At 42.8% G+C, this 22,440-nt stretch overlaps 1 protein-coding gene across 1 annotated transcript in view; it reads left to right on the forward strand.

Moving 5' to 3' along the window:
* B4GALT1 (beta-1,4-galactosyltransferase 1) overlaps positions 1–22,440 on the forward strand; it is a 384,152-nt gene that overhangs the window by 190,404 nt on the left and 171,308 nt on the right. Inside the window, exon 2 of the mRNA XM_069237451.1 lies at positions 16,925–17,160. Within this exon, the coding sequence (XP_069093552.1) occupies positions 16,925–17,160 (236 nt within the window). The remainder of the gene's footprint in view (positions 1–16,924; positions 17,161–22,440) is intronic.

Genomic DNA, 22,440 nt, shown 5'->3' on the forward strand with positions numbered 1-22,440 from the left:
TTTTGTAGGGCACCGGGGGGGACACAAGTCCACACAGAAATTTCACCCTCAGCGGCGCGGGGGCGGCCGGGTGCAGTGTAGAAACAAGCGTCGGGTTCGCAATGTTAGTCTATGAGAGATCTCGGGATCTCTTCAGCGCTGCAGGCAGGCAAGGGGGGGGTTCCTCGGGGAAACCTCCACTTGGGCAAGGGAGAGGGACTCCTGGGGGTCACTTCTCCAGTGAAAGTCCGGTCCTTCAGGTCCTGGGGGCTGCGGGTGCAGGGTCTCTCCCAGGCGTCGGGACTTTGGATTCAAAAAGTCGCGGTCAGGGGAAGCCTCGGGATTCCCTCTGCAGGCGGCGCTGTGGGGACTCAGGGGGGACAGGTTTTGGTACTCACAGTATCAGAGTAGTCCTGGGGTCCCTCCTGAGGTGTTGGATCTCCACCAGCCGAGTCGGGGTCGCCGGGTGCAGTGTTGCAAGTCTCACGCTTCTTGCGGGGAGCTTGCAGGGTTCTTTCAAGGCTGCTGGAAACAAAGTTGCAGCCTTTCTTGGAGCAGGTCCGCTGTCCTCGGGAGTTTCTTGTCTTTTCGAAGTAGGGGCAGTCCTCAGAGGATGTCGAGGTCGCTGGTCCCTTTGGAAGGCGTCGCTGGAGCAGGATCTTTGGAAGGCAGGAGACAGGCCGGTGAGTTTCTGGAGCCAAGGCAGTTGTCGTCTTCTGGTCTTCCGCTGCAGGGGTTTTCAGCTGGGCAGTCCTTCTTCTTGTAGTTGCAGGAATCTAATTTTCTAGGGTTCAGGGTAGCCCTTAAATACTAAATTTAAGGGCGTGTTTAGGTCTGGGGGGTTAGTAGCCAATGGCTACTAGCCCTGAGGGTGGGTACACCCTCTTTGTGCCTCCTCCCAAGGGGAGGGGGTCACAATCCTAACCCTATTGGGGGAATCCTCCATCTGCAAGATGGAGGATTTCTAAAAGTTAGAGTCACTTCAGCTCAGGACACCTTAGGGGCTGTCCTGACTGGCCAGTGACTCCTCCTTGTTTTTCTCATTATTTTCTCCGGCCTTGCCGCCAAAAGTGGAGCCTGGCCGGAGGGGGCGGGCAACTCCACTAGCTGGAGTGTCCTGCTGGGTTGGCACAAAGGAGGGGAGCCTTTGAGGCTCACCGCCAGGTGTGACAATTCCTGCCTGGGGGAGGTGTTAGCATCTCCACCCAGTGCAGGCTTTGTTACTGGCCTCAGAGTGACAAAGGCACTCTCCCCATGGGGCCAGCAACATGTCTCGGTTTGTGGCAGGCTGCTAAAACTAGTCAGCCTACACAGATAGTCGGTTAAGTTTCAGGGGGCACCTCTAAGGTGCCCTCTGGGGTGTATTTTACAATAAAATGTACACTGGCATCAGTGTGCATTTATTGTGCTGAGAAGTTTGATACCAAACTTCCCAGTTTTCAGTGTAGCCATTATGGTGCTGTGGAGTTCGTGTTTGACAGACTCCCAGACCATATACTCTTATGGCTACCCTGCACTTACAATGTCTAAGGTTTTGTTTAGACACTGTAGGGGTACCATGCTCATGCACTGGTACCCTCACCTATGGTATAGTGCACCCTGCCTTAGGGCTGTAAGGCCTGCTAGAGGGGTGTCTTACCTATACTGCATAGGCAGTGAGAGGCTGGCATGGCACCCTGAGGGGAGTGCCATGTCGACTTACTCGTTTTGTCCTCACTAGCACACACAAGCTGGCAAGCAGTGTGTCTGTGCTGAGTGAGAGGTCTCCAGGGTGGCATAAGACATGCTGCAGCCCTTAGAGACCTTCCTTGGCATCAGGGCCCTTGGTACTAGAAGTACCAGTTACAAGGGACTTATCTGGATGCCAGGGTCTGCCAATTGTGGATACAAAAGTACAGGTTAGGGAAAGAACACTGGTGCTGGGGCCTGGTTAGCAGGCCTCAGCACACTTTCAATTGTAACCATAGCATCAGCAAAGGCAAAAAGTCAGGGGGCAACCATGCCAAGGAGGCATTTCCTTACAGTTGCCTTGAAGGAAAACGTATGCTCAACAAAGTAGGCCTGATTTGGTTAGCATTACATTTTAATGATCAAGGCTATATATAGGCCCGATTGGTTCATTGAGGACAATTAAGTCTGATGCCAAATTTCTGTTCTGTTGGTTTGTTACTTACAACAAGGCAGTAGGCTTAACATATGTATTGAGTAAAACAAAAAAAAGCATGTTAATGGCAATTGGCCTTTAAGGTTAGATTATTATTACACTGTGTTAGTTGTTCCTCTGTGTCCTACATATTGTGTTTAAAAACGGTGGTCATTTTAGAAATTTCAAACAATGATACACTTTGCACAATACCTTTTTACCTATTTTTGTTATTGCTAACATATGAGCGCCATCATTTTGATTTTTTTTTCTGATTTTGTTCTTTCAGCCTATCTTGCATATGCTTGTTGAGTTTCTGTGTGTTTTATGGATGATTGAGTGAATGCAAGAATAGGTCAGTTGGTGGGTGAATGGATACTTGATGTCAAGGATCGTGACAAACTGCATGTATGATGAGTTAGTGAGTGTGTAATCTCACCAGAGACCTAAGGCTCACTTGCAGTTAGAAGTTAGACCTATTACCATTGCAATGCCTTATATATCAGGGTTAAACCAAGTAACCCTGAAAAGGCTTCATCGCAATAACAATAATGTGTTTTTCTATAGTATGCTGCCCATTTATAGGCATTGTAAATAGCCATGTTGGTGTTAACCAACGTATGGCACTCATTGTACTAACCTTAGCAAAGATGGGAGGTTGACTTTCTCTTGTTTGGGTTCGAGCTCGTGACCTCCAAACACTGCATTTGATAGTGGTGACCTTTCAGCTCACAGTCATCCTGCACTATTGTGAATGTTTCAGGTTACACGTGCACCTTACTAGATGCTCCTTTCTAAGGTACAGACGAAGATTAATGAATGCAATGCAATCTTGAAGCAGACCAGACCTCTTCGATAAGATATACTTCTGCCTACATTTATATGGAATTCCATTCTTTAAGAAAGCCCATTATTTACCCACGTGCCATACTCCTATGTGGTGCTGTCGCCCCAAAACTCTCTTTACTACACTGTTGTAGTAAAATAAACTCTATTCGTAATCATGCAGAGTTACACTGTGCAGATTGCTTGTACAATCGTGTTAGGTGAAGATAAGATCTAGCTATTCCATTGCTGCCCACTACGCCCGCTACCTCTGACTCCCAGGACATCAGCAGCTGGCAAACAAACTGTCTCCCAACGGATTTTGGAAGGTGTAAGCGCGTGTTGGTCCACTATCCTACAAAAAGACCACGCATGCTTGTCTTCTACTTTATGTCCAGAGTGTAGGGTGGCTGTTTCGTCTACAAAGACATGTCACTTGTCTGCCAATTTACAAATCTACCAGTAATCTGACAAGATTTTTGCTTACATAGACTCACTTTCTGCAGTTAAATTAATTATTTATTTACCTTTTCGTATGTGGTGTATCCCTTGAGATTGAGGGTGGGGACTATGTGTACAGTCTCATGTCTAGAGGCGTTGTGATATCCTTATGACAGTCTTCGGAGGTTTTCCACCAATCCCAGGTCGCTGTGTTCATATTCAAGCATTTGTATCTGAGTGAATTGAGGGATGTCTACATCAATGTCCTCTTGTTGCCTCATGAGGAAAACCTAAGTGATGAGTGGAATGCTTGAATTACTTCCAGCCACTGGTAATTACTCTGACCCACATTCCATCCGTCTTACCCAATAAAGTTTCGTAACCCAACCTTGTCAAGGGGTCATCCGTATAATATTAAGCACTGCTGGCATCCATGTTTTTAGGTCGGAGCCTATCAGATAACACAACTTCCTGGTTTGCTTAACACTTCTTAGGGACATTCTGAAAGCTTCCTTGGGAATTCATTCCACCAGTTTCTTAAAATTGAGTTTGTGTTTTGTAACTCAGTTTCTTACTTTCTACGTTCTGGCTTTGTTTTAGGCGGTCTGGCTTGAGTTATTCTCTCACATAACCAGGACTCCTTGATTTTCAAGAGTGCTCTCTTTCTGTAAACATTTTTTTTAATTTTGTTCTTATCTTATCACTTTTGGTGTGCATTAAAAAACAGAGTTCAAATGTCAGGCTCAGTCTTCTGACGGAACTTGGTGTTTACTTTTCTTTCTCTGGCTTCAAAGTGAGAGGATTTATGTGAAAATCTTAAAGTGAAAGGAAACACTATTGTTTAGCACACAACAAAATGTAAATGTCTGTAAATAATCCATACAAATATTTCAGAATATATCAGAATTAAGAACGCACAAATGAAGCACATTTGTTTTGTAATTTTGAAATGTGGTATTGTGGAAATAGACGATCAAAACAAATCAATAATTAGGTGGTGCCATTTCCACAAATTATCAATTTTGTGCTGCATAGTTTTATCAGTAAATTTGTATGTCTGTGCAAATGTAATGGTCGTTTCAATTGAAGATGTGTGGTCTGTAATGGTAGTGTGCTACCACACCATGCATACTTCACTCTGACACTCAATGTCATTCAACCCATCGCCACATCTCCCTAAGACCAACTACCCTACGACACACCACTCTACAGTACACTGTTTTAGGCCACTCCACTCCACTCTACTCTAAGATATTCTATGACAACCCACTGTACAACACGCCATTCTACTCGACACCATGACATTCTGGCACTCTACGACACGCCATTCTATAACCTTTCACTTCACTCTACATCCCTCTACACCCCTACCCTCTACGCTCTGACACTTTACTCCACTCCTTTCTACTCCACTCAACTCTGCTCTGTAACTTCACTCTACTCAGCGCCACTGCACCACTCTACTCCACTGCGCAACTCTACTCCACAGATCCACTGTATGCCCGTTCCTCCGCAGCTCCACTCTATGACCCTCCACTGCTCAATGCCCCTCAAATGCTCTGCGCCCCTCAGTGCTCTATGCCCCTCCACTGCACTGTTCATATGCTACTCCACAACACTCCGCTCTTCTCCATGCCACTAACTTTTAGCCATGTTGAACACCATCAGTGCAGGTTTACAACATGGCTAAACGACGTAAGTAAAGTCAATAGCTCTTGCACAGGCGAGACATATTGGCTTACCAATGCTTGTTTCAGTGATGGTGCAGAAATGAAGGTGAACAGAGAGAGCTATGGTGACACATAGATTTTGGTACTAAGGCGCTTCCCCTAATCCAGGAAGCAAGCAAAAGGAGTACAGCATCTGCAGAAGTGATCCTCTACATGCGTATCATTGGTGTGGATGCTAAGTACTAGGTTTCAGTACTTCCTTTCCTCAGTGACTGTGTCTCCTTATCCTCCTATTGCTCCCCATTCGTAGACTGTTCCTGTCCCAGTGGCTTGTTTTTAGAAGTCTCCCTTTTCCAGTGAGTGTTTCTTTATTGCAGCTGGTCACATAGGTTGTTTTTACCTTGATTTCTGTGTGCTCACAGGCCTTGTGTGTTTCCTACTTTGGTGCCCTGGCCGGTCCAGGTGAATGATATTTCTCAGTGTAAGACTGTTAAGTTTTTCTGTGTGCATCTCTTCCATAATGCGTGTCTCGTAGCCTCTATGCTGGTTTCGTCATTCCTTGCTTATCAAACTTAGCTATGGAGAGAGTATATATTTGATTCAACCATTGTTTCTAGTGTAGTTCCAGAAATGTGTTTACATTTTCCAAGGATGCTGCGCCCCACTGTGGTTGTAGCCTGTTTTTTTTTTTTTTTTTTTTTAACTAAACCCAAGTCAGTATGGTCAATATGGTCAGTCAGTTTCTATTCTAGCTACAGTGTGTTTATCGGATTGTCCATGCTTCATTGTCTTAGAAATGTCCCCTCTCTGCCAATTTATGTTCTCAATGCTCTTCTTCGTTCCTCTCAGTCACAGTGTCCGTGACTCTTTGTCTTAGACAGCCAGCCCGTGTCTATTTTTCTCAGTTTACTGAAGCTTTTCCCTGATTCAGTATGCATGAGTCAGTCTTTAAGTATCCATGTTTGCTTCTCTTTCAATCTGCCCATACCTACAAAGAGACTGCTGTAGATGTCTGCTTGTCCATCCATCTGCGTATTCCTCTTCAAGTAAAAGTATGTTCTTCGATTTGTGCAAGATTAAATAGCTGAAACAGTTTTCATAAAACATCTTATTTACTATGCTTACTATGAATTATACATGTGAAATATTTTAATCAACAGCCTCCTCCCACTGTAACACAAGTTTCTTTCTTACACATTTTGGGTGGTCACTTGCTCTTGTGTACTGCTCTTTTGATATTCAGCATGTTATTGTTTAATTGCAATGTTGCTTGTTCATTTTTACAAATGTTATTCTCCTCTAGGCAAACCGAGGCACTAGTCACCGTAACTCATTATGCTCCTCCTTGGCCACAGCTTTCACTTCTTATACAGTGCACGCTATTCAGTGCGTTCACTGATACTGTTTACACTCCCCATGACCGCGGCATGCACACCCCAACACGCATATACGCTATTTATTCTTATCTTAGATGGCAAGACACTCGTATTGCCTTACTCCAAAAGTCGCTTCTGACATCTCAAAAGCCGACAAACTTATAAAACGCTGATGCAGTAAGGTTTACTCCACAAACTACTCTTTGTACGCCCTGGGCTTACTAATATGGGACGCCCTGAGTTTCCACACGCAGTGGAGAATAAGGTGGTAGATGTTGATGTATGTTTTGTGTTTACTTGGGGAAGGTTGGATGGTAGGCAAAAACTCACTGGTAGCATTTAATCTCCTAACACTAACCAAGCTCACTATTTGCACACAAAACAGTGCTTTCTTGCTGGAGCAGCCTTCCTTGGCTTTTGGGTGGAGACTTTTATACTGTATTGGATACACAGTTGAACCGATCCTTCCCGCCCCGTGTCCCGTACTGCAGCAACTTCTAATGCTTTCTCCTGGTAAGTTGGCCACATCATTTACAACTGTCGGACATATGGCGATACCACAAAAATAGGCCATTGTGTATTCCTTCTACTCCACATGGACTTCATGTCCGCCTTGATAGACTAGTTTGTACACCTTATCTGATCCCAGTGATCACACAGACTGGCTATCTCCGTTGGACACATTCAGAGCATAACCTCCAATAACTCTGTCTCAATTGTGACTTGAGCCCTCTGCCTCCCATTCCCGCACGGTGTCTACAACCCATGACCCTTTTTTTTTTAATCCCTCGAGCCCAAATAAATGGGGACAACGTTGTTCTGCCCACCGGTGGGTAGATGGGGCAATTCCCCCCCAAATCCACTCCCGGGGGGGGGGGGGAGGGGAAGGGACGGACAGAAAGCCTATTAGATGCAAGGGAATTAAAAAAATAGTGAGGTTGTAGCTACCCACCCCAACTTAACTGAAGGGGTCTTCTAGCTCTTTCCCCCCGCACACTAAAATATCTTATCCCACGGCAAGCAAGAGGACATGTGATCATTTTGGGTTTTGGTTATACATTTGGGCCATGAGAGCTTGTCTAAATCTCAAAATCGTCCCACTTGGAATGGTGAGGGCTGCACTTGTTGGACTTTGGGATGCTGCGATCTAGAAAAATCGATGAGACCTAGACACATCTGAAAACTAAATATCTGGGTGAGTCCAGGGAGGTGTGCTTCACATGCACCTGCACCATTTTCTTACCCACAGTACACTGCAAACCTTCAACTTTGCTGGAACTCACAAATTTTCCCCACATTTTTGTGATGGAACCTTCGGGAATCTGCAGGAATCCACAAAATTCCTACCACCCAGCATTATCACATCTATACCGATAAAAATTCTGCCTCACTGGTCAGCCTAAAAACGTTTTTTTTCAAACTGCCCTTCTGGACCCACTTTGGTTCCCCCTCATTTTCTACATGTTTTGGCTCTTCCCTGGCACAGGTACTTGGCCCACCTACTCAAGTGAGGTATCATATTTACCAGGAGACTGAGGGGAACGTTGGGTGGTAGGAAATTTGTGCCGGTGCGTTGATCCCACACAAAAATGTCGGGAAAATGTGATTTAATTTTTTTAGCTAAATTTAAGGTTTGCTGAGGATTCTGGGTAAGAAAACACGCGAGTCACACACACCCGGACTCCCTCGGGTGTCTAGTTTTCAGAAATGTTTGGATTTGGTAGGTGTCCATAGATGGCTGCTGAGCCCAGGACCAAAAACACAGGTGCCACCCTTGCAAAAACAGGTAGTTTTGTATTTTATTATTTTGATGTGTCCACATAGAGTTTTGGGAGGGATTTCCTGTCGCGGGCACTAGGCCTGCCCACACAAGAGAGGTACAATTTTTATCGGGAGACCTGAGGAAATGCTAGGTAGTTGGAAGTTTGTGCTTTGCAGCACCGAAATGTGAGGAAAAAGTGTTTTTTTTTGCCAAATTTTGAGGCTTGCTAAGGGTTCTGGGTAACAGAACCTGGTGCTAGCACCACAAGTTACCCAATTCTGGGTTACCTTAGGTGTCTAGTTTTCAGAAATGTCCAGGTTTGCTAGATTTTCCTAGGTGCCGGATGAGCTAGAGGCCAAAATCCACAACTAGGCACTTTGCAAAAAACAGGTCAATTTTCTTTGGGAAAATGTGATGTGTCCACGTTGTGTTTTGGGGCATTTCTTGTTGCGGGCACTAGGCCTACCGACACAAATGACGTACCATTTTTATTGGGAGACTTGGGCGGGGAAGCCGGGTGGAAGGAAATGTGTGGCTCCTCTCAGATACCAGAACTTTCTATCACCAAAATGTGAGGAAAAGGTGTTTTTTTTGCCAAATTGTGAGGTTTGCAAAGGATTCTGGGTAACCGAACCTGATGAGAGCCCCACAAGTCACCCCATCTTGGATTCCCCTAGGTTTCTAGTTTTCAAAAATGTACAGGTTTGGTAGGTTTCCCTAGGTGCCGGCTGAGCTACAGGCCGTTTCCTGTCGCGGGCATTAGGCCTACCACACAAGTGAGGTACCAATTTTATCGGGAGACTTGGGGAAACACAGAATAGCAGAACAAGTGTTATTGCCCCTTGTTTTTCTCTGCATTTTTTTCCTTCCAAATATAAGACAGTGTGTAAAAAAAAAAAAAAAAAAAAAAGACATCTAATTGAGAAATGCCCTGTAATTCACATGCTAGTATGGGCACTCCTGAATTCAGAGATGTTTAAATAACCACTGCTTCTCAACACCTTATTTTATGCCCATTTTGGAAATATAAAGGTTTCCTTAATACCTATTTTTCACTCTTTATATTTCACCAAATGAATTGCTGTATACCCGGTATACAATGAAAACCCATTGCAAGGTGCAGCTCCTTTACTGGCTCTGGCTACCTAGAGGTCTTGATGAACCTACAAGCCCTATATATCCCTGCAACCAGAAGAGTCCAGAAGATATAACGGTATATTGATTTCGAAAATCTGACATCGCATGAAAAAGTTAGAGTAAAATGTGGAGAAAAATGGCTGTTTTCTTCACCTCAATTTTAATATTTTTTATTTTCTGTAGAAAAACCTTAAGGTATCTACATCAATGACCCTTTGCTGAATTCAGAATTTCGTCTACATTTTAGAAATGTTTAGCTGTCCCGGATCCCGAATTGATTTCACACCCATTTCTGTCACTAACTTGCAGGAGGCTAAAAGCACAAAAAATAGTAAAAATGGGGTACATCCCAGTAAAATGCCAAAATTGTGTTGAAAAATGTGGTTTTCTGATTCAAGTCTGCCTGTTCCTGAAAGCTGCTAAGATGGTGATTGTAGCACCGCAAATCCTTTGTTAATGCCATTTTCAGGGACAAAACCACAAGCCACTTCTGCAGCCCTTTTTTCCCATTTGTTTTTTTGTTTGTTTTAAAAACGAAATTGTTACTTTATTTTGGCTAATTTCTTGGTCTCCTCCAGTGGAACCCACAGACTCTGGGTACCTCTAGAAACCCTAGGATGTTGGAAAAAAGATTGCAAATTTGGCGTTGGTAGCTTATATGGACAAAAAGTTATGACGGCCTAAGCGCAAACTGCCCCAAATAGCCAAAAAAAGGCCTAGCACCTGAGGGGGGAAATGGCTTGGCAGCGATGGGGTTAAGCCTGGTGCTAGATACTTATACCTCACCAGAACACTGGTCCGTTATGCACTGGCCATCTCCCTCCCAGGAACACCATGGGGCGCACGTTACATTGGTCACGAAGATGAAACCCTGGCACAAGGTAGAAATCCACACACTAGGTGACATATATGCTATCTGCATACTCTTTCAACACAACACCCTAATAGACGACACCGATCTACGCTCAAAAACCTTTTTAATTTACTGCTCTTTTAAAAGTGCACTACAGCGAGCATGGGGAGACTATGCATAAGCCCCCAGTTCACCTTACGCTACAGTACCTACACGTGTTTGGCAACGGAAGACACCTGGTGTACTGGTTGGTGGACTCACTGCAACAAATGACCTCCAGACCACTCGGAGCTCTCCAAGACCGCTAGGAGGTGGACAGAGGGAGACCTTTACAGATAAAGAACGGTCAGCAGTACTAGAAGCTCCCAGGCATATCCCGCTTAATTCACAATTTCATTTAAGACAATTCTATGTCACGCCTACCTCACGCCTGACAAGATTAACAGAAACTATAATCGGAACCATGCTAACTGTCTACGCTGCTGCCTGAGAAGTGCAGACCTGCTACATGTGTTGTGGGCATGTCCATGACTGTCATTAGTGGACCAAACTACTGAGCTGGTTTTCCCATTGCGTGGGCCGACCTATTTAACAGACCTGGGAGGTCGGTCTCCTGGGACTTTTCCTCAGGGACAAGAAGCACAAAGATACAACCAATTTCATTGACTTGGGCCTAATCTTGGCAAAACGCCTCATCACCCACAGATGGCGCTCACCCGACCTGCCAACCCATGACACGTGGATAAAATCCCTAGGTGGATGGGCACAAGCAGAGGGAATGGCTCTGCACCACGAAGATAACTTAGGCATGCGCAAATATCCACTTGTGACTAATTGGGACTCAATCCAAGCTGACCTTCACACACCCATATGCGCACCATCAGACCGCCAGACCACATCATCATCTGATAACGCTGCTCACATAACAAAATCCCCCCATTAGCTTATATGCTGAGCACACCATGAGGGCTCGCTAGACATCTTCTTGACTCCACAATTTAGTATACACCAATTCTGCCACTAATGCTAAACTGTCAAAGTCCCCAATCATGTTGGTGGAGTAGCATCGTTGCTCCCCTCTCCGCTGCCTTAAATGGAACTGTCTCTGGATCTTATTGCCTATAACCTTTTCCTTCTCCCTCTTTCTCCCCCTTTTTTCCCTGAATCAACATACCACATCTCCCCTCCCCCTTTCCTTATGAGAGAGCGTATCTTATATAATCTATATTAACATGAAATGTTTAAGAACTAATGTATAATAATGCCGCATAGAAACTGTATTAATATGTTTTTCTGAAAACGTGCACTTGAATTGTGCCCACAGGGAGTGGCGGTCACTATATACGGGGACTAATGAAAATGACTAATGTCGATGAAATGTTGTATTAAAGAATGGTTTTATACTAATTATTAATTATTATGTTATTAAAGTTTGCTAATAAATCCTGTAGGCCTTAGTTAGCATGAGTCGAGGCCTAGCTGCCTGGCTCTCATATTAAATGTGTTTTTCTAACGTGCAGTGTGCTGACTCGCTAAAGGACATGAACTCTTGTTTTTTTCTTCGAACTAGAATCTGAATGTAACTATAGTAGATCCGTTCTCATGAAATTCATATTGCTTGTAGAAATGTACTAGCTAAATGCAACAGTGTAGATTAGTATAATGTACAAGGTCGCCCAAACCGGTACAGACAATGGAGCTACTCACCGAAGATGTGCAAAGAATTACAGAAGGATGAAATCATACCGGACAGTCTACCTCTGAAGACGTCAATCATATGGACCAATAAACTGCCTGAGAACTGATGCGGGGTGAAAGATTTAATGACATAATGTGTTTTCTAATTGGTTAAAGATAGTGGGGTACAACTTTTGTCCAATCAAGTTTTAGGTGAATGTACAATGAAAAAGGGATAAAAACCTATGACACGGGGAGCCGTTTAGATTGGTGAGGGAAATGCTATTGATTTGATCCAGAAACTTTGTCACTCTGTTTGATGACTTATTGGTTTTACTTAAACCATCCTCTTCCTTAGATTGCCCATTTACACTTTACCTCCTTATGAGGGAAGTGCCCCTTTTCTCCGAGAGCTGAGTTCCCGACTGATGGCGAATCAACTGATGTCCTGAAGACGAAGACCGAACCTGAGTACTGACCCAAACCTTGGAGGGTAACTGTATGACAATGAAATTGTGATTGTCTGGTTGCTTTTCCTTTCTAGGTACCAACTGCTTACTTTTGACAGAGACCATAGCTAGATGTTTTCCAAATTGGTATTAATAAATTGTTTTGCATGAAGCCCAACATGCCAATGCTAATTAGAGGTTAGTTGAGAGGGGTTCACTAAAACTGACTCAAATAGACGGACGACTGAATCAATGCTTTGTTGACGATACTTTGCTAAGGATAGCCTATGTTCACACACTGCTATGTTCTAATGTTTGTGATTCTTGCTTTGATGAAATCTTATCAGAGTTGCCATATTGTGACAATGCTATTGTGTTTCTTGGTTTTGAGATTAATAAATCTGCTAGTAGTATTGTAACCAATAGGGAAAAAATATCACTAAGTTCATACTAAACTGGTGTGGTTATTCGTGACGGCAAGGTCATGGTGGTGTCTTGAGTTGATTAATGTCTTTGACTAAAGTGAAATGCATTGTTGTAATAAATATTGATGATATTATTGACGTATTGATTGACATGTTGATTAGTTATCTCCTCCTAAGGTGTCTCAACTGGGTCAAAAGATTCATTGGCCTAAAACGAGTCCCAATGTGTAATAATTTATTATAAAGGGACGCGTTAACAGTTCCTTCCTACCCGTTGTTTCCACCAGTTCCAGCCCTCCAACGGTTTTTCTTTTAATCTTTATTGCTAACACTGTTTTTAAATGTTTGAGTCTATTGCTTCATTCTTACCTAGCGGCTATGTAATTACACCGATGGAGATGCTGACTCTGATACTAGTCAACTCAAATTTGCAAATGTGCATTTTGAAAGTCTACTTGATGGCCTCTTTTTCAAATCTTACTTTATTCCAAAGCATACAGTGATCAGTACGTACGTCGCATCACTGTCCAATGTTGTACATTGTTTCTTCCTGTTAATGCATTTCGCACACATGCTTTATTTCTGTAACAATCAGACTATCACACAATATACTGTAAGTGTTTAAACGAAATACAAAACCAATAATTCAAACTAAAAAAATACTTTAATCAAATTGAAGCTGATTTCTAAATTATATTCGCGTGCAAAAATGCACTTCAGCAGCAGAAATACGAACTGGTGATTTTAATGATGTACTGCAGCAGAAGACGAGGGTGAGCGTAAACTATAAGCCGGTGAGGAAAGTAAGGAAGCTTTGTTAATGGTAGAAAATCATTAGGTAAGAATGAAAAAAAAAAAGGATTAAGGGAGTAATCTCAATTGGCAAAAAGGACCCACCTCTGGGTATGTTGGTGTGCCTAGAGGTAGACCTTTCGCTTGCAGTGCCACAGACCGAAGCTGTATCTCACTGATAAAACCCAGTAAGGATAAAACGTGTCTGGAGTCGCTTGTGTTCCTGTTCAGAACAGACTTAGTAAAGCTTCTTGTGCTGGACTGTCAGAGCAGTGCCAAGATTGTTTTGCATATGGTTTGCCCCTACCTATAATTACAAAGACGATGGAACGCGTCCAGGGTAATTACCAGTGAGATTTATTCAAGCTTTGCTTGTTGTTTGGAATGGATTTGGAAAGCAGTTTGTGTTAGACAGTTGGAGGAGAGCCTAGTTTGATTTTCATATGGGTGTCCCTTGTCTATAACTGGAAAAACAATTGAATGCTCCCAGAGCGTTTCCATCCATCTCCTTAAAGCTACCCAAAAACATGCTTGCGAAAACACCATGAATTCCCCCTAAGCCCTAAACATCTGAATTCACCCAAACGTGTAAACAAGTAAGGCATACCATCGGGATTTAACAGTTTCTAAATCTTATTGTTTCCGAATCGGTGTGCATTTCGCCAGATTATCGGAGTAAACGATGCCAAAGATCAGCCCATAATGCGACTTAAAAGGTGAAGTTTAATAATTCAAAATATACACAATTTATACACAAAAGCAGATAACTTCAATGTTAGATCAAGTTTAATATGTATTAAATTGGCACATTTGGGTGCCAGCCATGCGTTTTAATATTACCTAAATCATTATTTCTTGGTGGTATGGGGGCTGCAGCTCTCTGTGGGGTCTGTGCTTGCATATTTTAACTTGTCTGTAGGCTAATGCCTTTTGAGTACACACAGTTGCCGTTGTCGTTGTCTTCCGTGGACTGCAAGTTGTCTCTGAGAGGTGCCTGTGCAGTTTTTTAGCACATAGTTGAGGAAAAGGACTTACTCCTCCTATCTCTAAATGCCAGCCCCTCTTTAGCAGTTAACCCTTTATTTCTCCTCGGCAACTTTGACTCCACTAGGTATGTGACCCTTTTGGTGTCTTTGTGATTAGGTCACAGTCTAGCTAAAAACACCTTGGGGACATTAAGAAACTTGACCTAGGAGTGCATCGTGCGCATAGTTTGCCATTGGCTTTGTGGCTTATAACTCACATTTTCTTGCTTTCCGTTTGCTGCCTGTATTTGTTTTAGGCTTTCCAGCTTGAGTTCGTTCCTTCCCTTGCCAAAACCTAATTTACAGTATACTTCAGAGTGCTCCCTTTCTGTAAGCAGGCCTGTAAATCATGTTCTTATCTTTTCACATTTGCTATTTGCTGTGAGTTCAAAGGCTGAGGTAAAATGTGAGGCATTGTCTTTGGAGGGCTCTTGTTTACTTTTATTTCTCTGAACTTCAAAGTGAGAGGACTTATGTGATAATCTTGCTGGGTACTGGAGGTAGGAAATCGTTTTTTTCTAGCACACAATACCATTTAAATGAACTGTGTAAGTATTTCAGAATATATCAGAATTAGGAACACAAATGAAGTGCATTTTTGTTATTTCTGAAGTGTGTTGGAAACAAATAATTTAATACGATCAAACAAAATCATTACCCCAGGTGATTCATTTTCCACACATTTTCATCTAATCACTGTATAGATTTATTAGTTTAAATGTATGTCTGCGCAAATGTAATGGTCATTTCAATAGATAATGTGTTGTCTGTAATGGCAGTGTGCTACCACACCATGAAACTCCACTCTACGCCACTCCACTGTACTCTGCACCACTTCACACCACTGTACTCTACTCTGCACCACTCCACTTTGCACCACTCCACACCACTGCACTCTGCATCACTCAACTCTATGCAACTGCACTCTACCTCACTTTACGTTAAGTCTCTCTGCTGTACCCTGTACCACTCTCCTCTATACCAATGCACTGTTTGCCACTCTACTCTTAACCAGTGCACTTTTCACCACTGCACTCTACACCACTCCAGTCTAGGCCACACCAGTCTACTCTGGACAACTCCACTCTACGCTGCTGTACTTTACAACACTACTTTACAACACTCTGCACTCTATGCCATTACACTCAACGCCAATGCTCTTTGCTCTGTAACACTCAACTCTGTGCCCTTGCACTGTCCGCCAATCCATTGTACACTACTCTAATCTATTCTGCACCACTGTACTCTACACCACTTTACTCTATGCCATTACACTCTGCCACTCCACTCAACTGCACTCTGCCGTGCACCACACCACTCTGTGCCACTACACTCTACTCTGAAACAATCTTCTCTACTCCACTGCACTCTGTGCCACTGCACTCTACGCCAGTGCACTCTCCACAACTGCACTCCTGGCACTGCACTTTACTCTGCATCACTGTACTCTATACCACTGCTCTCTATGCCACTCCACTCCACTCCCCTCTTCTCCACTGCACTCTGATGTTCTACTCTGCAACACTGCACACTCTGCCACTGACTGTACCCCACACTACTCTGCAGTGCTCCACTCTACGCCACTGAACTCTGTGTCACTGCACTATACGGCGCTATAGTCTACTCTGCACCACTCTTTGGTACCTCACTCTGCACCACTCTAGCGTGCGATACTCAACTTTACTCTTCACTCTACGCCACTGCACTCTACTCTACTGGACTCTATTCTGTGGCACTTCCCTCTGCATCACTCAACTTTACACCACTCTACCATTTCATTCTACACCATCACACTCTACGCCACTCTACTCTGTGTGCCACTCTACTGTACACCACTGCACTCTGTGTCACTCTGCTCTGCGCCACACCAATCTACTATGCACCACTTTATTCTGCCCTGCTGTATTCTATGATGCTGCATTCTATGCTGCTGAAATCAACACCACTGCACACTATGCCACTATACTCTGCAACACTCTATGCCAATGCACTCTACACCAGTCCACTCAAGGCCACTCCAGTGTTTGCCACTCTTCGCGACTCCACATTATGTCCAATACACAACGCTCTCTACCACGCCGTTCTGTTCTACGACACTCCATCCCACTCTCTTCTACACCACTAACTTTTAGATATGCTGTACAGCAGCCACGCTGGTGTACAACATAACTAAAACACATTGGCAAAGCAAATAGCTCTTACATAGGTGAGACCTCTTAGCTGTGCCAATGCTTGTTGTGTTTAGTGTTGAATTCATCTCAGTTTCTGTACAGCTTGCTATTGAAATGTGCTAATTTTAGTGCGAGTGAAGAAGTGCATATTTTGACCTATGAACCTCATTATTGAAGTGTGATTTTTGTTTATTTTCAGTCGGCCCCCTGCTAATTGAGTTTTCCAAACCAGTGAATCTGGAAGAAGATAGGAAGGCGAACCCTGATGTCCTGGAAGGTGGGCACTTTACTCCAAAGAACTGCAGAGCTCTTCAGAAAGTAGCACTCATAATTCCCTTCAGAAATCGTGAGGAGCACTTGAAATACTGGCTGCATTATTTGCACCCTATACTGCAGCGACAACAACTTGATTACGGGGTTTATGTCATCAATCAGGTAAGATGCCACTAATCGCTCTTTAGAATAGTCACTTGAATATAACTTCAGTATAACTTCAACTTTTAGAAATATGAGTAAAATGTGTGTACCCAGAGGGAAAAAGTTGAGCTCGATAATTTAAGTGTTAGCTCGTGTTAGAGTGGGAAATAGTTGATACGTGAATATTTGGAAGCAGATGTCCTAAAGTAATGAAAAGGTGCAAACACTTGGCATAACATCCCACCTATTGTAAAGTGTAAGCATCTCCTTATTTAGGTCGAGCGCGCAAGCGCTCTGGCCTGTTTTAAGAATTGTGGACTTTAAACCACACCCACCGCACGCCCATCACGTTCACTCGTTCGTGGGCTTGCCTTTCAAAAATCCTTTGTTACATTGGTAAATGTTTTCCGTTTCTCCCTCCTTGGGGAAGTTTTGTTACTGCCTTGGCAACCGATCCTGTTACATGGATAATTGCACAATTACCAATACGTTTGACTGCGAGCTAAATCATTTTTCCTTTTGTCTCTCTCCTTCTCGCTCACAGCAGCCGTGGTGCTTTGAATCGGCTCGCTTTTGTGAACTGTTTTACTTTTTCTTTTCAATTTATGTGGCAAGAAAAGTCCAATTAGGAATCAACAACGCTAATAGCTCTGACTCGAGCAAACACGAGATCCATTGCGTTGCAAATGCTTGTTGTACAAAGACATCACAGAAGGCTTGTCATGATTTGTCCTGGGACCACTGAGTTAGTCGGGTACGACTCAAACAACCAGTGGCAAAGAGATGTAAGTACTCTGGTGAACCACTCGTTTGCTTCAGGGTGTCCGAACACAGAAAGAGTATTATTTTTTGAACCATTGGCTTCACCCTCTCTGTGCATGGCATACATACACACATTATGTATGCCATGCACACATAATGTGCCATTCACACATTACCACAGAGTTTTTTTCAAGGGGCATCAAATACAGTTACAGCCACCATGTGCAGTCGTCCTGTCACCTGGTTATCCCCAAAGGGATAGCAGAGTCCCTTAACTCAGACCGCAGTGCGACAAGACACCACACCCACTTGGCTAACTTAAATTCTCTGTGCAACCTGACAGCACTTTCATGCAAACAAAAAAAGAAAGTGGATAGTTATAGAGCATTTTGTTTAGCACCATAGGTTCTCGAGCTCTCATTTGTGTTATTTTGAACGAAGACAAAATCTAAACATCTGCATTATCAGAAATAGTGCTGTTCTGCAGTGCATGAGAGCAAGTGGCCACATACTGTTACTTCATTGGAGTATGGAGGCACTTTTTTATGCATCTCATTTTGTTGGCTTATCTTTTTCCGAACACTATTCTCACGTAATTCCAGATATGGAACACTCCTGAGAGTCCTTCTATAATTAGTTTTTCATAAATGCAGTGCTGTATATTACTTACATATCGGTGCATGCCTAGTTCTCAATATAACCACTCATCTGTATTAGTTACAGTTGTATGTACCAATAACATACCTTATATGTGAATACAGTGCTTAAAGCAGAAGCATGAGTGAAAGGTGGCTATGTGTACCCAGGACCTAGGTTTTGGATCCACATACCAGCTCCTTTCCATTAGTCACAGGAATGGTGGATAGAAGATCTGATTTATGGTGGTCCAACAGAAAGTCCAGAGTTTTGAAACTAATGTGATGACTTAATCGGATGAGCTGCTCTCTCTTTAGCAAGCTGTACCATCAATACATGTAAAACCCAAAACACTAGGGGATGCTCCTCATATCCAGTGATACTGTTAAACAAAGTAAAGTCTACACAAAGTCACAATATAATGGGCCTCTTGCCCTATCCAACACTGATCTGTAGCCATATGGTAATGCTTCCTTCAATGGACATCAGGAGTGAGTACATGGCGAACCAGACCCTATCATCATATGGATACCAGTAATTCAATTCTGTGTCAACTGTGATAGCATGTGGTTACTTTGTACCCTTCAAGAGAAATGTAGCATGAGATAAATGTTTAGCCACAAATGAAAGAAAAATAGACTCTTTTGGAGGTCCATCAACACATGTTTAACCAGGATGATGGAGGCAATGTAGAGTAAGTTGATGCTTTTTATTGAGAAGTATGCTACAACTAATCTCAAAATCGGGCTGTGTTGCATCAGAATAGAACAACATTTTCTTTACATACAAAAAATACCCATTTATTCTAGAGTAACTCTAAATTGCTGAAGTGGTCTGATACTCTAGTACATCTGATACAAGTTTACCACTTTTCTTTGCAGTGGCTGGAAAATGTTCAGACTTTAACATCTGTACAGCAGTTACAAGAGGCACACATATTCTGGAGCTGGTAAATTTGAAAAAAAACTGGATTTCAGTGAACTGTCCTCAAAAAGCTTGTGGTGATAATAGACGCCATTAGACTCATAGCTGTTTCTCTGGATGCCCGAACCTTCCACAGTATTGTGAGTGCAACAGGAACCCCAACAACTGTGCAGGGACAGCTGGTATAACCAACAGGGTATCTAACATTTCACCCAGAGAGAAACCCCCAGCTCACATTGACAGCTGATTTCCTGGGAAGGTCTGAATAACAGAACTGTCCCAAAAGATCATCCAAAGCCTTCACCTTGTGTTTAGGGAAGTGTAGTTGGAAACTCTGAGGAAGTCAATGTGGCAGATGGGAGTTTGTATGGTAAGGGGTTTGACATCATTGCAGCAGGTATGGACATCCAAGTATCAAATGGAGAAATCCATAGTGAAGGAGGAGTAGGCAAACCGTGTAGAGTATTGGGTTTTTTAAGGAGAGTGTGCCATGTCGTGAAGTGTTTTTCAGTGTAGACATTTGGGGCCAAGCTTGTTGAAAAGTCATTAGGGCAAATGCTTTCAAGAAATAAATAAACCAAAGCTCAGGGCAAATGCTTTCAAGAAATAAATAAACCAAAGATCGGTGACACATGTACAAGTTCTTTTGTTTTGACCTGCTACAACATTGAGCTTCTCTTGGCGGATCAGAGAGAGCACTTGATATGATTTATAGTCCAGCAAAGTAATTTACTGTTGACAAGACATATAAAGAGAGGAGTAAACGAGATATCTAGTGGTTAACATTAGTTGCTTCTCTTAAAAGGAGGATAGAAGGAAATGCAAAAGTTGTAAACTTGGAAAAAATATTTAGATATACTCATGAAAGTAAACTGAAACCTGAGACAGAATGACACTAGGAAGCAGAGGTTGACACACAAGTAAAGAAAGAGGCAGTAACTGCATGATGCAAAGTAGATCTTGTGCAATGGAGCTGCAAGTGGGAGGACACCATCCTAAAAAGGTGATAGTATCAGATCGGAGAAGGTTACTGTGATCACTCAACTGGTGAAAAAGATCAGAACAGTAACTTCACGTTAGGCTTATATGCCAAGAACCTGCCTCAGAGGAAGACAGTAGACAGTGATTCACTGTGCTCATTTTGAAAGAATGGGTACAACTGGTGGATAGTGATAAAAACCCAATGCCCACCAGATGTCCCATTCAAACTGTCAGAACGGGAAGAAAACCGTGCTAGCATGCACAACTCTTAAAAGTGGAAGACTCATCGGTCAACAAACCTAAACGAGAAAGTACCCTTCACCAAAGATGTTAACTGAAAAATGGAAAATGTCTATTAATCACAAACAACAAGAAACACAATTAAAAGGACTTGTAATACATTTGGACAGTAATAAATCAGCCGCGATTTAAAGCAGAAGGTTTAAGCACTTAATCCCCTTAACAATATATCTTTACCATGGCTTTATGGCTTTAGTTTACTGTATAAAAACACTTTCAAGCATTCTACAAAAATTATGTAATACCAAATCAATCAGTTCAGTTGGCCCTTTCAGGATTTCCTACCTTGATTCCATGAAGATACCTGAGGCTAGTACGTAAGGAGTGATTATTCTTACTAGCACGCAAGACAGAAAAATACTTTAAGTGATTTTTGGAGCAATACCATCCACTGCTTAATGGGTGTTCTCTGGAAAGAGGAGAAGAAATAAAGGTGGGAAAGAGAAAAGGCGGCAGCAGTTTCAGGTGAGTGGTCGCTTGTGTTCAGTCTCCCTGGCTGCCATCCTTTTTTTTTTTGTTGTTTTTTTTTGTTTTTGTTTTTTTTTGTCCTCATAATTATCACCCATGCTTTGGTAGAAGAAAAATGGTACCGGACGGGGGAAACGTAACCCTTGGGTCGTCCCGTTTGGTCTACGTTTTATTATTCTCCCAATCGTATGCCATCAACCAGGATATACTATTTTCTATGAAACCTAAGCATCGCCCAGTATTGGGTAAGGGGAGTACTAATCATTGGACTTAAGTTGCACGAGGAGGAGACCAGACAGCAAAAAAAAAAAAAAAAAAAAAAGAAAGAAAAAGGAGAAATAATATACTATTGGTAGACATTTTCCCAATTCATCCAGAAGTTATCCCTTCTAGAAAGGGGACCTCGTTGTTCCATTATGCACATTCGATTTACAGATATTCGCCAATCCTTAGAACGGGGGGGAAAGGGGTCAACCCATTTACGACAAATTTCTCGTCTAGCCAAAAGTATTAATACAAACAACAGGTGTTCCTGATGTGCTGACAATTTTTGATAATTCATACCCTGTTCACTGACCCCAAACACCACCATAGAGAGATCCAATTTTACGTTCACATTAAATATTATCTTTAGAGTGTTTCCTATCTCCTCCCAATATTCCCACAACTTTGAACATTGCCAAAACATGTGTATATCGTTTGCCTTATTGTCACCACACCTCGGACAGTTTTTCTGAGTTTTCCCGATAGCTGTTAATCTGGCCGGCGTCCAGTAAACCCTATGAAGTGTGAACAAATGGTTTTTCTTCAACTCTGCCGGGCTGGTCGTGAACCACAATTCTGAGCAGGACTTATACCATAAAGATTTCACATCTAGCGTTGGAAAGATCCCCCCCCACTTCAACAAGGGAAGGGATGTCCCATCCCTTGTTGCTTCCAACAGAGCCTGGTACCACAGAGCAACTTCTTTATTAATGATTTTCTGGTTTAATTTCCCTTCCCATATATTCCTTCCTATTTCTCCTGTTTGTTGAGATTTAACCCAACTAGCTATCTGAAGATACTTGAATTTGGAGACTGTCCCTCCAGTCCCTTCATAAAGTGTCAACCAGCTTAACAGTTCTGGTCCTTCCATTATCTGGCCCCATCTTACAATCCCACTCACTCTCAAAGGAATTGATAATTTATCAGTAAGGCATTCAGGAGTACCAGGTGAATCCCAAATGG

Source organism: Pleurodeles waltl, chromosome 1_2 (assembly GCF_031143425.1).
Source record: "Pleurodeles waltl isolate 20211129_DDA chromosome 1_2, aPleWal1.hap1.20221129, whole genome shotgun sequence".
Lineage (NCBI taxonomy): Eukaryota > Metazoa > Chordata > Amphibia > Caudata > Salamandridae > Pleurodeles > Pleurodeles waltl.